General features: G+C 43.5%; 1 protein-coding gene across 1 annotated transcript in view; it reads right to left on the minus strand.

Annotated features, from left to right (window-relative positions):
• Window positions 1–2,348: 2,348 nt before the first annotated feature.
• The window catches only part of POU2AF2 (POU class 2 homeobox associating factor 2), a gene marked incomplete at its 5' end in the record, with an annotated part of 41,737 nt that continues 26,569 nt past the window's right edge, over window positions 2,349–17,516 (minus strand). The window contains 3 exon segments of the mRNA XM_049890922.1: window positions 2,349–2,750; window positions 4,821–5,119; window positions 8,078–8,120. Of these exon segments, the coding sequence (XP_049746879.1) occupies window positions 2,349–2,750; window positions 4,821–5,119; window positions 8,078–8,120 (744 nt within the window).

The raw sequence follows: 17,516 nt of genomic DNA on the forward strand, positions 1-17,516 counted from the left end.
ATGTCTTCCCACGCCCTGAGGATATGTCTTCCCACGCCCTGAGGATATGTCTTCCCACGCCCTGAGGATATGTCTTCCCATGCCCTGAGGATATGGCTTGCCACACCTGAGGATATGTCTTCCCACGCCCTGAGGATATGTCTTCCCACCCCCTGAAGATATGTCTTCCCACGCCCTGAGGATATGGCTTGCCACACCTGAGGATATGGCTTCCCACGCCCTGAGGATTTGGCTTCCCACGCCCTGAGGATATGGCTTGCCAAACCTGAGGATATGGCTTGCCACACCTGAGGCTATGGCTTCCCACGCCCTGAGGATATGTCTTCCCACACCTGAGGATATGTCTTCCCACGCCCTGAGGATATGGCTTCCCACGCCCTGAGGATATGTCTTGCCACACCTGAGGATATGTCTTCCCACGCCCTGAGGATATGTCTTGCCACACCTGAGGATATGCCTTCCCACACCCTGAGGATATGTCTTCCCACACCTGAGGATATGGCTTCCCACGCCCTGAGGATATGGCTTGCCACACCTGAGGATATGGCTTCCCACGCCCTGAGGATATGTCTTGCCACACCTGAGGCTATGGCTTCCCACGCCCTGAGGATATGTCTTCCCACACCTGAGGATATGTCTTCCCACGCCCTGAGGATATGTCTTCCCACGCCCTGAGGATATGTCTTCCCACGCCCTGAGGATATGTCTTCCCATGCCCTGAGGATATGGCTTGCCACACCTGAGGATATGTCTTCCCACGCCCTGAGGATATGTCTTCCCACGCCCTGAGGATATGTCTTCCCACGCCCTGAGGATATGGCTTCCCACGCCCTGAGGATATGTCTTGCCACACCTGAGGATATGTCTTCCCACGCCCTGAGGATATATCTTCCCACGCCCTGAGGATATGTCTTCCCACGCCCTGAGGATATGTCTTCCCACGCCCTGAGGATATGGCTTGCCACACCTGAGGACATGTCTTCCCACGCCCTGAGGATATGTCTTCCCACCCCCTGAGGATATGTCTTCCCACGCCCTGAGGATATGGCTTGCCACACCTGAGGATATGGCTTCCCACGCCCTGAGGATTTGGCTTCCCACGCCCTGAGGATATGGCTTGCCAAACCTGAGGATATGGCTTGCCACACCTGAGGATATGGCTTCCCACGCCCTGAGGATATGTCTTGCCACACCTGAGGCTATGGCTTCCCACGCCCTGAGGATATGTCTTCCCACACCTGAGGATATGTCTTCCCACGCCCTGAGGATATGTCTTCCCACGCCCTGAGGATATGTCTTCCCACGCCCTGAGGATATGTCTTCCCACGCCCTGAGGATATGGCTTGCCACGCCCTGAGGATATGGCTTCCCACGCCCTGAGGATATGTCCTCCCACGCCCTGAGGATATGGCTTCCCATGCCCTGAGGATATGGCTTCCCACACCTGAGGATATGGCTTCCCACACCCCTTTGCTGCTCTGTTCTGCGTTGTTTCTTGCCAACAGCCTAGTCCTGTGTTTTAGATTTTCTTTAGAATACTTGCACTCCTATTTGGTCGCAAAATGCCCATTTTATTCTTCTACTCTGATCACTGTATGTTTATGTCATCAGAGAGACAACGTCTAGTTTAATTAAGGCTACCACTGATCAAAGAAAAATTTGGCCTCTACCGTTTTGGGATTGGATTAATTTGGGGGCACCCTGGGCTTTAGGGCAGAGTCAAAACTACGTATTTATGAAGCCACGGTCTCCTGACTTAGTTCTATTCTAATAACAACAAAGCATTTCTATATGGCACCATGTTTGTTACTTGGCTGTCACAGGAGGGAAATGTATAGAACACTTCACTGTTTAAAGCCACATAGTGTAAAATGAGCTTTGCTTTATGTTCCCCAGCTAGCATTTTATCTTACTCAAGAATAACATATTTCATAACTTAGAAAAATCAAACAGGAACATCAGTATATATTATGATCTGCATAACTTTTTAATGTAATTTCATGAAAAATATCAGTGCCAAAACAAATAACAACAACAACAACAAAAAACTGACACTTTGAGGCTAACAGAAGATTCAGAAAGTAATGGGTTACTAACGTTCCAAAGAGACCTCATGGTAAGGTGGTTTCTAGAATTTGGTCCGTGATATTTAATTAACATTGTGTTATATTTCAGGTAGGTGGTGGTGGGGAGGATTACAAATAAATGCCATTGTCCACTAACAAAGGGTGGCATTATAGCTTATCCTGAAAATCCAGTTCTCAACACACCGACACACCTCAAACAATCTGTGGAATACAGAACCCAACCTAAAGGAAAGCACAGTAGAAGTCCTTTTGTCCAGCCCCTCAGTAGGCTCGATGGCATTCATACAGCCCCCACACCAGGCCTCCATCTTCTTTCATCCATGGAGAAGGGTCGTGAAGAGAAGGGGCTTCTGCCACCTCATCCGTGGAGAGTGGCACGGCCTTTGGGGTTAGGTCATTTGCAACAGTCACGAAAGGGGTGAAAGGGTAGGGGGGTGGGGTGGGGTACCCTGGTGTGTGGTGCAGCTCTTCCAGCCCATGAAGCGAGTAAGGCTGAGCCCCAGCCAGGGCAGCCCCCCAGTTTGAGCTCCTGTGCTGGACAGTGCTCCCTGGCTCCAGCTGCGGCAGGCAACTGGTGCTGGACGGCAAGGTCTGCGGGACGTCTGCAGGCATGGGGTCTGGCTGGCTGAGACTGTCAGTCACCGTCTGCTCCCACGAGTCCCTCTGGGGAGAATGGAAAGGTCACTGGGGTTATTCACAGGCGATACTCTGGTTGGGAGAGATTCCTACCCCAATATAGGCTGCTATGGGACCATGGCTTTCAAAGTAGGCTTTGTGTGCTCTCACAAAGCCTAGTTACCAGGCAGCCTTTCTTTCTGGATTTTGACACCAGCAGCGAAAGCTTTAGTTCTCTTCCTACTCTAGAATTATGGTGGTACAGTGGTTAAGAGCTTGGCTACTAACCAAAAGATGGAGAGTTTGAATCCATCAGCTGCTCCTGGGAAAACTTATGGGGCAGTTCTACTCTATCCTAGAGGGTCGCTACGAGTTGGAATCCACTCGACCCCATGGTTTTTTGTTTTTTAAATAAATATATTAAGGAAGTCCCTGGGTGGTACAAATGGTGAACTGAAAGGTTGGCAGCTGGAATCCACCCAGAGGCTCCTGGGAAGAAAGGCCTGAGGATCTACTTCCAAAAAATCAGTCACTGAAAAAACCTATGGAGCGTTCTACCCTGACACACGTGGGGTTGCCATGAGTTGGAACTGACTTGACAGCACCTGACAACAACAACAGTAGTCATCAAGAGAGTCCCTGGGTGGTGCAAACTGTTGATGTGCTCAGCTGCTAACCAAAAGGTTGGAGGTTTGAGTCCTTTCAGAGGTGCCCCCAAGGAAAGGCCTGGCAATCTACTTTTGACAATTCAGCCATTGAAAACCCTATGGAGCACAGTTCTCCTCTGACACACATGGAGTTGCCATAAGTTGGAACTGACTCAGTGGTGACTAGTTTTTTGGTATTATACATATTATGATCCCTTTTCCCTGAAAACAACATTAAATAAATGAAATGCTGATATGACCACAATACAATGAACATTTATGCAGCATTTTACTGTTTATAGTGCAATATGTCTTGCATTCTTCTTTGAACCTCACAGTACTCCAGGCCCTGTAATGCCATTCCCATGGTGGGGAAGGCCAGCTCCTGGCCCACTCATGGAAGAGGTAGGTTTCCAACTGACCGGTGAGCATCTAAGTAGGTCAGAAAAACTAACCTGCCCATAGTGAGCAAAAAGAGGCTTCTGGAGCTGGAAAGATCTGGGCTCAATTTACGGCCATACCACTTACTATCTTCTTGATATCTGGGCACCTCACTTTGTACATCTGTAAAACGGAGCTTTAATTGCTATAACCTGAGTTGTTAGGGTTAAGTGACTGAAGGTGCATAAAAGCTCCTGGTGCAGAGTAGGTACTTGATAATGTTAATCCTCACTCTGTGTCTTAAATTTTATATTTAGAGATCCATTCCTTTGGGGTGAAGACTACACTTCTCTGTAAGAAGGGTGGAGCCCTGGTGGCTCAGTAGTTAAGAGCTCAGCTGCTAACCAAAAGTCAGCAGTACGAATCCACCAGCCACTCCTTGGAAACCTTATGGGGCAGTTTTATGAAGGGACCTCTTTGGAGCTCCCTAGGGTAGAAATATTGTGAGGAAGAGGTAGGCAGGGGTTGGGGAGGGCAAGAAAAGCCTGATTTGCGGGGGAGGGGGGCAGATGTGCCTGTCCTGGGAGATTACCACCTAGGTATGTCTAAAATGTAACTTCAATGCTCTTTGCTTCTAACAACAACAACAACAAAAACCAAACCCAGTGCCCTCTAGTTGATTCCGACTCTTTGCTTATGCACTGGGGAAATGATGAGGACCTTGACCTAACAGGGCGGTGAAACACCTGGCAAAATAAGTAGAGTATTAACAAAATGGCTACAAATTCTGGCTTAATAGTTTCATTTGCTACCTGTTCTGGTGGGTCCTCCCAGTCCAAACCACTGGGTAAACCCTCTTGCTGTTGTGACTGATGGATCTTTGAGGAAAACTCCCTTCTGCCTGTATCCTGGAGGATTGGCGGGGGTAGCATCTGCAGGGGCAGCTGCAGAGCAGCTCCAGGGGGCTTCAGGGGGCTCCAGAGGGAGCCAAATCGGCTTCAATCTGGTTGCCGAGTGCGTGGGCCCCAGCCAGATCCCGGTGAGCCCCGACCTTACGTTTCTCCTTAAAATGGAATTTCCACATACTCACAAATACAAAGTGTGTGGGGTCACCGGGGAAGGGTGGCGGCAGGAGCGGAGGCAGGGGTGAGGCGCTGAACATGGAGCCGGTATTGGGAGTCAGGGCTGGGGGGCGGTAGTCTCCGTAGGGCTCCGGGAAGTAGGATTCCAGCAGGCCGGGATAGCTCTGCCCTGTGGAGGACTCGCAGGAAAAGGGTTTAGCCACACTTGAGGTGTAGACGTCATTTGAAAACTGTTTAGTGTTGTGGAAATCTGAGTCAGATAAGAAAGATCTTCTGACACCATAGTAACCTGACATCACTGGAGAACCTGTTGCCAAATGAAAAACAAATGAGCAAAAAATCTCTCACAGTGAGGTGAAGGCATTGCTGTTGCCGCCGAGTTTCTCCCTGTGAGAAGTAGGATTATGGATGCCTGATACCAGGGCTAAAACTTAAGTAGAAAGGTGTCTCCAATTGCATTACGTCTTTCAACTGTTCCAGTCCAAGTAGTTAATATGTTTAAAGTTCACTCTGCCTTTGGGGAAGAATTCATTTTAGATGGCACAATAACTGTTCAATCATTCACTCACTTGGCATACATTAATTGTGAATTGCTTTGTGTCAGGCACTGTGCTAGTGAGAGGCTGGATTTAAGAGAGAAGTAAAGAAAACCTTTGGTATTTACATTTTATCTAATGAAGCATCTTTTTTACAGCATCTGAGTTATGCCTCCGTATACACAAGATTGTTAAGAACTGGCTTCTTCTGGGCCATGGAACATTCCAGAAGGCTTTGTTGTTGTTGTTGTCTGAGATACAGTATCCCTAGGTAAGGTGATACCTATAACCCCGTCTCAAATCAGAGGCAGGCTGTACTATCTTATACTTTGTATACTGACCTTTAACACAATCTTGCACCTAGCACAATTGGACAAATGGCTTGCTTTGAGACGGTGTGGCTTCTGTGCAGTCAAGTTAGAGAACCACGGAAAATGTGTTGTCTGGCTTTGAAGAGTCTTGTGTTATTTGCTGCCCTCTTGTGGCCATACTGAATCCCACACTCAACTCATCAGGGCCCTGAAAGCTTAGGAAGAGTGTGCCTGGTACAGAAAGCTTCCCTTGGTGGAAAACAGGGAAAGAAGCTGAAACTGAGAAGAGTATTACTCCAGCCAGGGCCAGTGCATGGTTCCAAAAGAGAAGATATGTGTTTGCTAAACACTTTCTGACCCGGTAATTTTGTTATAGCAGGAAACACATTATCATTTATAATGTCCTTAGAGGCATAGACTCTAATTAGCTGAGAAAAACACCCTGAGGCTACAGAAGGGCTGAGTGGGAAGAAGCTGAAAGTGCTTGTCTTCCTGACGTTCCCTCCAACCACAGAGGACCACTCTGAGCTTGGCCCTTTTGCACCTGCCCACTCTTACACAGGGAGAGAAGGGAGACTCGTCAAGACACCTTTCCCTTGTCATCATGACTCAGAGATAACTCTAAACATTCAGGACTTTGGTCCTCACCACACGAAGCAAAAATTCACATGCAGCCCACTACGCTTTCACCTGAGTTACACAACCATCTTTCCAATCCACCTGCAAACTCCATGGAGGCAGAGCTTTTGTCATACGTTTTCCGCAAACCCAGTAGAAGACTATTGTGTTCGATAACTACATGTAAATATACCATTAGAAGACGAAATCGAGCTTCCCTGTAGAAACCTGTCCAACGATTCTGCTCCTTCCACACTCATCTGAAATCCCACAGCCCTGGACTCTAACCTCTCATGCATTTGGAGGCTGCAGTTGGAGTTTTCATCATGAGCACACTTCCCAGGAAAAGAAAGTCTGTGCAAGTGGGAACGAAAATCAATGAATAAGGTTCTGTTTCATGTGATGTATTCAGGTCTACACTGAGAACAGAAGTTTCCAAATAAAAACAACTATGAACAAAAGACCTCTACTCTCTTACGCACGTATTTTTCTCCTTAAAAAGAGGAGAAAAAGAAGAGAAGGGAGAAAGGGAAGTTGCAGAAATTTTCCTCTATAGTACGGAGCAGAAGCAACCAGAAAATACAAAATAGAGATATTGAGACACATGGCTTGTATAGGTTTTATTCCTTTGCTTGTCTCCTCCTGAAGGTAATTGTTATGGATTGAATTGTGTCCCCCCAAAATATGTGTCAACTTGGTTAGGCCATGATTCCCAGTACTGTGTGGTTGTCTTTCATTTTGTGATTGTAATTCTATGTTAAAGAGGATTAGGGTTGGATTTTAACAGGATTACTAAAGCATGTGACCCTCCCTGATCCAATGTAAGGGTAGTTACCCTGAAGTGTGGCCTGTACCACCTTTTATCTTACAAGAGATAAAAGGCAAGGGAAGCCAGCCAAGAGGGGGGACCTCAGACCACCAAGAAAGCAGCCCCGGGAGCAGAGCGTGTCATTTGGGCCTGGGGGTCCTGGGTGGAGAAGCTCCTAGCCCAGAGAAAGATTGATGACAAGAACCTTCCTCCAGAGCTGAAAAAGAAAGCCTTCCTCTGGAACTGACACCTTGTGAGAAAATACAGTTCTGTTTGTTAAAGCCATCCATTTATGGTGTTTCTCTTAGAGCAGCACTTGATGACTAGAGAAGACAGTAATAAAACTGTAGAGATGGCCTGTGCCACTTCTGAGTTTGAGATCTGGGAGCTATCCCGTGTGTGTGTGTGTGTGTGTGTGTGTGTGTGTAAACAAGAGCACTCAACACTATTATTAAAAAGGCCATTTTTCCATTTCCACAGGAGTATTTAATGAGTCACATACATTGAATTGAATACTAAGTACCTGACACAGGGTGAGCATCCAAGAAATGGTAGCCCCCCTCTGTGCTCAGTTCTCTTTTCCTTTCTGCTTTAAGGCAGGAGTATAACCTATCTATTGGATCATGGAGTCACAACTTTAAACTTTTTTTTTTTTAAATGATTGCTATTGTCTTTGCCTAATAAGCATCCGCTAGGCAAGGAATTAAAAAGGCTGCATTCAAGACAGACTGAATTCTAAATTCTGGAATGATTGAATAAGGTTTGTCTTCACTGATTTTGTGTTTTAAAAATTATTATTATTATTTGACATATATATTTTTTAAATTGTAAAAATATAGACAACTTGGCATTTGTCCTTTCCATATTTTTGACAGCCAACTGAGCAAATTTATTTTAGTGCCAGAAGGCTGTTATATAAGAATAGAAGCCCAAATGCCCAATTTAAATTCAAAAGGGATTTAATGAATTGCTCATTGGATGAAAGTACTCACCTGGCATCTGGACAAATGGAGACTGAGAAGAACTGGCACTGCCCTGGAAGGCAAAGAGAGGGAAATGTTTTCTTCTTTAGTTGCAAGTTTGAATTAAAAAAAAAAAAAAAGTCAGGAATACATTTTACAACCCTCGTTTTCTGGTACTCAGAAATATTATTTGGTGGTTTGCTTGGGTGGGGGTGGGGGAGGTCAACTGAGAGTGGAAATTCAAATACCAGGGAAGAAAGTTTTAAAAGTGGCAGAACACACCAACCTAATAGATAATTGTAAAATATGCCAAAAAGTACTGGCTACATGAAATTGAAGAATTTATTCATTGTTCTGTATTGTTTGGTTTAATCATCAGGCATACCTATGAGATATTGCGGGTTTGGTTCCAGACCACTGCGATAAAGCAAATATCGCAAAAAAGCAAGTCACATGAGATTTTTGGTTTTCCAGTGCACACGAAAGTTATGTTTACACAATACTGTAGTCTGTTAAGTGTGCAACATCATTATATCTTTAAAAAATGTACATACATTAATTAAAAAATACTTTATTGCTAAAATACGCTAACCACCATCTGAGCCTTCAGCAAGTCCTGATCTTTTTGCTGATGGAGGTTCTTGCCTTGATGTTGATGGTTGCTGATGGGTCAGGCTGCTGAAGGCTGGGCTGGCTTGGCAACTTCTTAAAGGAAGACAGCACTGAAGTCTGCTGCATCAGTTGACTCTTCCTTTCACAGAGGATTTCCCTGCAGCTTGCGACGCTGTTTGACAGCATTTTACCCACAGTAGAAGTCCTTTCAAAACTGGAGACAATCCTCGCGACCCTGCTGCCGCTTTACCAGCTAAGCTTATGGAAGGTTCTCAATCCTTCGTGGTTATTTCAATAGTGTTTACAGCATCTTCACTAGGAGGAGATTCTATCTCAACAAACCACTTTGTTTGCTCATCCGTGAGAAGCAACTCCTCATCTGTTAAAGTTCTATCATGAGATTGCAACAATGCAGTCACATCTTCAGGCTCCACTTCTAGTTCTAGCTCTCTTGCTGTTTCCACCACATCTGCAGTTACTCCCTCTGCTGAAGTATCGAACCCCTCAAAGTCATCCACAAGGGTTGGAATCAACTTCTTCCAGACTTCTGTTAATGTCGATATTTTGACCTCCTCCCACGAATCGTGAATGTTCTTTATGGCATCGAGAATGATGAATCCCCTCCAGAAAGTTTTCAGTTTACTTTGTGAAGGTCTGTCAGAGGAATCCCTGTCTGTGGCAGCTATAGCCTTACAGAACATATTTCTTAAATAACAAGACTTGAAAGTCAAAATTACCCCTTGATCCATGGGCTGCAGAATGGACGTTGTGTCAGCAGGCATGAACATGACATTCATCTCCTTGCACATCTCCTTAGAGTTCTTGGGTGACCAGGTGCACTGTCAATGAGCAGGAATATTTTGAAAGGAATCTTTTTTTCTGAGCAGTAGGTCTCAACAGTGGGCTTAAAATATTCAGTAAATCATGTTGTAAATGGATGTGCTCTCATCAGGCTTTGTTGTTCCAGTTACAGAGCACAGGCAAAGCAGATTTAGCATAATTCTTAAGGGACCTAGGATTTTCACAATGGTAAATGAGCATTGGCTTCAACCTAAAGTCACCAGCTGCGTTAGCCCCTAACAAGAGAGTCAGCTTGTCTTTTGAAGCTTTGAAGCCAGGCATTGACTTCTGTCTAGCTATGAAAGTCCCAGATGGAATCTTCTTCCAATATAAGGCTGTTTTGTCTACACGGAAAATCCGTTGTTTAGTGTGGCCGCCTCCATCAGTGATCTCAGCCAGACCGTCTGGGTGACTTGCTGCAGCGTCTACGGCAGCCCCTGCTGCTCCACCTCGCACTTTTATGTTATGGAGATGGCTCCTTTCCTCAGACTTCATGAACCGACCTCTGCTAGCTTCAAACTTTTCTTCTGCAGTTTCTTCACCTTTCTCGGCCTTCACAGAATTGAGATTTAGGGTCTTGCTCTGGATTAGGATTTGGCTTAAAGGAATGTTGTGGCTGGTTTGATCTTCTATCCAGACCACCAATACTTTGCATTAGCAATAAGGCTGTTTCGCTTTCTTTGTCGTTCACGTGTTCACTGGAGTAACATTTTTAATTTCCTTCAAGAATTTTTCCTTTGCATTCACAACTTGGCTAACTGGCGAAAGAGGCCTAGCTTTTGGCCTTTCTCGGCTTTCGACGTGCATTCTTCACTAAGCTTAACCATTTCTAGCTTTTGTTTTAAAGTGAGAAACGTGCCACTCTTCTGACCACTTGAACACTTAAAGGCCATTGTAGGGTTATCAACTGGCCTAATTTCAATACTGTTGTGTCTCAGGGAATAGGGAGGGTGGAGGCAAGGGACAGAGATGGGGAAATGGCCGGTCAGTGGAACTGTCGGAACACACAAAACATTTATTAAAATCACTGTCTTATATAGGCAGGGTTCATGGCATCTCAAAGCAAATTACAAGAGTAACATCGAAGATCACTGATCACATATCACCATAACAGATATAATAATAATGACAAAGTTTGAAATATTGTGAGAATTATCAAAATGTGGCACAAAGACATGAAGTGAGCACGTGCTGTTGAAAAAATGGCACCGGTAGACTTGCTCGACTCAGGGTTGCCACAAACCTTCAATTTGTAAAAAACAACAGTATCTGTGAAGTGAAATAAAGTGAAGTGCAATAAAATGAGTATGCCTGTATATATTTATATACATGAATAATATTTATATATAAATATACACTTTATAAATACATTAAAAAAATACATTAGGACAATGAAAAAGGAAGACTGAAGAATTGAGGACTTTGAATTATGGCATTGATGAAGAATATTGACTATACCATGGACTGCCAAAAGAACGAACAAATCTGTCATGGAAAAAGTATAGCCAGGATGTTCCTTAGAAGCAAGGATGGTGAGACTCCGTCTCAAATACTTTGGACATGTTATCAGGAGGGACCAGTCCCTGGAGAAGCACACCATGCTTGGTAAAGTAAAGGGTCAGCATAACAGAGGAAGACGCTCAATGAGATAGACTGATGCAGTGGCTGCAACAGTGGGCTCAAGCATAGTAAGGATTGTGCGGATGGCACGGGACCAGGCAGTGTTTCATTCTATTGTACATAGGGCTGCTATGAGTCAGAACCTGCTCAACGGCACCTAACAACAACAGCATACATTTAACTATATAAACATTATGCAAATACATATGAGTTGAAAGAGACTAGATAGCAATGGGTTTGCTTCGAGTTTTATTATATATATATATTATTATACATAGGTTGGCAATTTGACCAAGAGGTCGGCAGTTTGAGTCTACCAGGTGCTCCTTGGAAACCCTATGAGGTAGTTCTACCTATGACAACTTTTTTTTTGGTATATAATACTATATATATACATTATATAATAATATAAGTTTTTTTTTATATATATTATTATATATGAAAACATTGGTGGCATAGTGGTTAAGAGCTATGGCTGCTAACCAAAGGCAGCAGTTCACATCCACCAGGCACTCCTTGGAAACGATGTGGGGCAGTTCTACTCTGTCCTATAGGGTCGCTATGAGTCAGAATCAATTCGACGGCAGCGGGTGGCAGTGGGCATATTATATATATTATCGTTGTTGTTGTTGTCAGGTGCTGTTGAGTCAATTCCGACTCGTAGTGACCCTATGCACAACAGAACGAAACACTGCCCGGTCCTGAGCCATCCTCACAATCGTTGTTATGCTTGAGCTCATTGTTGCAGCCACTGTGTCAATCCACCTCATTGAGGGTCTTCCTCTTTTCGGCTGGCCCTGTACTCTGCCAAGCATGATGTCCTTCTCCAGGGACTGATCCCTCCTGACAACACGTCCCAAGTATGTGAGACGCAGTCTCGCCATCCTTGCCTCTAAGGACCATTCTGGCTGCACTTCTTCCAAGACAGGTTTGTTCGTTCTTTTGGCAGCCCATGGTATATTCAATATTCTTTGCCAACACCACAATTCAAAGGCATCAATTCTTCTTCGGTCTTCCTTATTCATTGTCCAGTTTTCACATACATATGATGCGATTGAAAATACCATGGCTTGGGCCAGGCGCACCTTGGTCTTCAAGGTGACATCTTTGCTGTTCAACACTTTGAAGAGGTCCTTTGCAGCAGATTTACCCAATGCAATGTGTCTTTTGATTTCTTGACTGCTGCTTCCATGGCTGTTGATTGTGGATCCAAGTAAAATGAAATCCTTGACAACTTCGATCTTTTCGCCATTTACCATTGCTCATTGGTCCAGTTGTGAGGATTTTTGTTTTCTTTATGTTGAGGTGTAATCCCTACTGAAGGCTGTGGTCTTTGATCTTCATTAGTAAGTGCTTCAAGCCCTCTTTACTTTCAGCAAGCAAGGTTGCGTCATCTGCATAACACAGGTTGTTAATGAGTCTTCCTCCAATCCTGATGCCCCATTCTTCTTCATATAGGCCAGCTTCTCATATTATTTGCTCAGCGTACAGATTAGATAGGTATGGTGAAAGAATACAACCCTGATGCACACCTTTCCTGACTTTAAACCAATCAGTATCCCCTTGTTGTGTCCGAACAACCGCCTCTTGATCTATGTAAAGGTTCCTCATGAGCACAAGTAAGTGTTCTGGAATTCCCATTCTTCACAATGTTATCCGTAGTTTGTTATGATCCACACAGTCGAATGCCTTTGCATAGTCAATAAAACACAGGTAAACATCCTTCTGGTATTCTCTGCTTTCAGCCAGGATCCATCTGACATCAGCAATGATATCCCTGGTTCTGTGTCCTCTTCTGAAACCGGCCTGAATTTCTGGCAGTTCCCTGTTGATATACTGCTGCAACCATTTTTGAATGATCTTCAGCAAAATTTTGCTTGCGTGTGATATTAATGATATTGTTCTATAATTTCCACATTCGGTTGCATCACCTTTCTCGGGAATAGGCATAAATATGGATCTCTTCCAGTCAGTTGGCCAGGAAGCTGTCTTCCATGTTTCTTGGCATAGATGAGTGAGCACCTCCAATGCTGCATCTGTTTGTTGAAACATCTCAATTGATATTCCATCAATTCCTGGAGCCTTGTTTTTCACCAATGCCTTCAGAGCAGCTTGGACTTCTTCCTTCAGTACCATCTGTTCCTGATCGTATGCCACCTCTTGAAATGGTTGAACATTGACTAATTCTTTTTGGTATAATGACTCTGTGTCTTCCTTCCATCTTCTTTTGATGCTTCCTGCATCGTTTAATATTTTCCCCATGGAATCCTTCACTATTGCAACTTGAGGCTTGAATTTTTTCTTCAGTTCTTTCAGCTTGAGAAATGCCAAACATGTTCTTCCCTTTTGGTTTTCCATCTCCATCTCTTTGCACATGTCATTATAATACTTTACTTTGTCTTCTCGAGACGCCCTTTGAAATCTTCTGTTCAGTTCTTTTACTTCATCAATTCTTCCTTTTGCTTTAGCTTCTCGACGTTTGAAAGCAAGTTTCAGAGTCTCCTCTTACATCCATCTTGGTCTTTTCTTTCTTTCCTGTCTTTTCAGTGACCTCTTGCTTTCTTCATGTATGATATCCTTGATGTCATTCCACAACTCGTCTGGTCTTTGGTCACTAGTGTTCAGTGTGTCAAATCTATTCTTCAGATGGTCTCTAAATTCAGGTGGGATATATTCAAGGCAGTATTTTGGCTCTCATGGACTTGCTCTGATTTTGTTCAGTTTCAGCTTGAACTTGCATATAAGCAATTGATGGTCTGTTCCACAGTCGGCCCCTGGCCTTGTTCTGACTGATGGTATTGAGCTTTTCCACCGTCTCTTTCCACAGATGTAGTCAATTTGATTTCTGTGTGTTCCATCTGGCTAGGTCCATGTGTATGGTCACCGTTTATGTTGGTGAAAGAAGGTATTTCCAATGAAGAAGTCTTTGGTCTTGCAAAATTCTGTCATTTGATCTCTGGCATTGTTTCTATCACCAAGACTATATTTTCCAACTACTGATCCTTCTTCTTTGTTTCCAACTTTTGCATTCCAATCGCCAGTAATTATCAACACATCTTGATCGTATGTTCGATCAATTGCAGACTTCAGCAGTTGATAAAAATCTTCTATTTCTTCATCTTTGGCCCTAGTGGTTGGTGCGTAAATTCGAATAATAGTGGTATTAACTCTTCTTCCTTGTAGGCATATGGATATTATCCTATCACTGACAGAGTTGTACTTCAGGATAGATCTTGAAACGTTCTTTTTGACGATGAATGCAGCACCATTCCTCTTCAAGCTGTCATTCCCAGGATAGTAGACTATATGATTGTCCAATCCAAAATGGCAATACCAGTCCATTTCAGCTCACTAACTCCTGGGATATCAATGTTTATGCGTTCCATTTAGTTTTTGATGATTTCCAATTTTCTTAGATTCAAACTTCGTACATTCCAGGTTCTGATTATTAATGAATGTTTGCTTCTGTTTCTTCTCATTTTGAGTTGCGCCACATCAGCAAATGAAGGTCCCAAAAGCTTTACTCCATCCACATCCTTAAGGTCGACTCTACTGTAAGGAGGCAGCTTTTCCCCAGTCATCTTTTGAGTGCCTTCCAACCTGGGGGGCTCATCTTCCAGCACTACATCAGACAATGTTCTGCTGCTATTCGTAAGGTTTTCACTGGCTAATGCTTTTCAGAAGTAAACTGCCGGGTCCTTTTTCCTGGTCTGTCTTAGTCTGGAAGCTCAGCTGAAGCCTGTCCTCCATGGGTGACCCTGCTGGTATCTGAATACTGGTGGCATAGCTTCCAGCATCACAGCAACACACAAGCCCCCACAGTACGACAAACTGACAGAGATGTGGGGGATACAATAATATGATATGTATGTATCTGTATAATAAAGATGTAATCTCATCATGCTTGACATTTGACTTCAACAAAGAACAGCTGCTTTTGTATTGTCCGTCTTCATGTAGAATTGCAGTTCCGTAAGGGTAGCAATGTTGACTGTGGATGGATTTCAGTTCCCAGAAAAGTGTGTGGCTCATAAGAGACACAATAAAAATATGCAGAATAAAGGTACAGTCCTCAAAGACCCTACAGTCTAGTGAGCACGGGGGTTGGGAGGTGAGTGAGAAGGACACAGACAATTCACTATGGTGCGAGAAGTGGCATGGTCAGGAAGGATGGGGTGATGTGGGGCACCTAGGCTGGTGGTAGGTGGGGATGGGGTTGGGAATCCTTGGAGGAGGTGATGTTTAAGCTGGCCTTTGAAGGAAGGGTAGGTAGGGAGTATCCAGATGAAGAGGAATAGGGAAGAGTAAAAGTACACAAATGCAAATTCTGGCTCCAAGGTGCCCAGGAGCAAAGTAAATGGGAACTGTAGCCATTATTAAAGTTAATTGCCGTAAATATCCAGTTCTTTGAATCTGAGTTCTTTGCTCTGACTCTCACAGTCCTATAGAATCTTGGAATTGGATAAGATTTTACATGCATCTCATTCAACTACACATTCAATGTTTAAATTCTCTCTCTAACCAGTAGTGGAGAACTAGGCACCCTCTGAGAAAACCCATTTCTTCTTTGGGAACTTTGACTCTTATAAAATTCTTTCTACCTTCAGCTGAAAAAAGTCACTTTCGTAATTATAATCTCACTGGTCCATACAGGATAAATTTAATCCTTCTTCCACATACAGCCTTTCAAATATTTAAAAGACAACCCATCATTTCCCAACCTTGAATCCTATCTTCTCCAGGTAAAATGCCCTCCAACCACTGAGAAGTAGCACATTGTTTAAAACGAAGACTCTGGGTCCATAATGCTTGTCTTTGAATCCCAGCTCTGCCTCTATTAGCTGTGTTATCTTGAGCATGTGAAGACAAAATGAGATCATATGTATCGAGTACTTAGAATATTTCCTGCAAGAAGTAGAGTATTTAAGTGTTAACTATTATTAAGATGTATTTTCATGTCTCTCCAAATCTGTGATAAATTCCTCTGAACATGCTCTGATTTGTGTTTTCTGCTTAACAAGTCAACACTTTTAAGTGGCAGAAGGTAACTCTTGGGGATGAAGAGGTCAGAGGTGGGTGCAGATCAGCGTCTCCTAACATCTTGTATGGAAAGAAAAGGAGGCAATGATTAAACCACAAAAGCATGGCTGCTTGGGAATATTATCTGGTGTTGTCAGGGCCACGTCACCAAGTGTTATTCTCTGGCTTGGCTGAGTCTTTCCTTAAAGGCCTGTGCCAACACCTATACCCTCTGGCTTCTGCTTCAGCCTCTTTCTCTGTGTAAGTACGGTGTGGCAAGGTGGTAGCTGTCCTGGGTACTGCCTAAGGAGATGTCCCATTGCTCTTCCCCCAGCTTCTTTCCCTCCTTGCTCCCCTTAAACTCCTTTGGCCAAAGCTTCTGTGAGAGACAGCACACATATCCAATTGGATGAACATCAGTATCAGCACCCAATTCTGCCCTCAGCAACTCTCAGCCACCCATTCATTGACTGCCCTAGCTCTACCTCCTGCCTCTGTCCAAGGCAGGATAAAGCCAAGTTATGCCACTGTGGCTGACTCAGCCCCTTCACATTTTGATATCTCTGCTATACATTATTTTCTATATAGGGAATAACCCTTAGCATCTTCTACACTCCTCCTTCCTCTTCTGTTCCTGTTTAATTATTACTATAGAATGGCCAGCACTGTATTCCAATTCAAATACCCAAAACTCCACAGAAATTACATAATTATAAGTCTAGTTGCTTTTATTATTTGAGGGAGAGAAATCTGTTGTTTGTTTCTCCTATATAAATTTTCCCTGTACTGTAGTTGCTTTGGAAGTTATATACTCTGTTTCCATTTTTTAGTGGTTACCCATAAAATTTTTACCATGCATGTTTAACTAAGTCCACAAACAGTATCTTAAACCTTCCTCTGGACAGACAAGAATTTTAGAACATTAACTCTTAGCACCTCTCCAAATTTACGTGCATATATGCTTTTCTAGTATTTTAGCTCAGTTCTCTTAATTAAAACTTCACATATTAGACATCATCATCATCACCATCATTATTTTATTAAGTAAATTTGTGTTGGGTTTACTTACATGTTCACCATTTTCTTTGCTTACCCTTCCTTCTTCCATTTCAATTTTTCCTTCTGGATTCATTTTCCTTCTATGAGTTGGAACCGACTCGACGGCAGTGGGTTTGGTTTGGTTTTGGGTAAAGTAATCCTTTAGAAAATTTCTTTAGTGTAGGTGGTGTTTGTGGTGAACTGTTTCAGTATTTGTTTGAAAATATCATTTCTTTTGATTGTGTAATTGAGATATGGTATTTTTGAGTACACAATTGTAGCTTTATAATTATTATCCTCTCAGCACTTTGAAGATATTATTCCATTGTCTTTTGGCTTC

This window comes from Elephas maximus, chromosome 7, assembly GCF_024166365.1.
Source record: "Elephas maximus indicus isolate mEleMax1 chromosome 7, mEleMax1 primary haplotype, whole genome shotgun sequence".
Lineage (NCBI taxonomy): Eukaryota > Metazoa > Chordata > Mammalia > Proboscidea > Elephantidae > Elephas > Elephas maximus.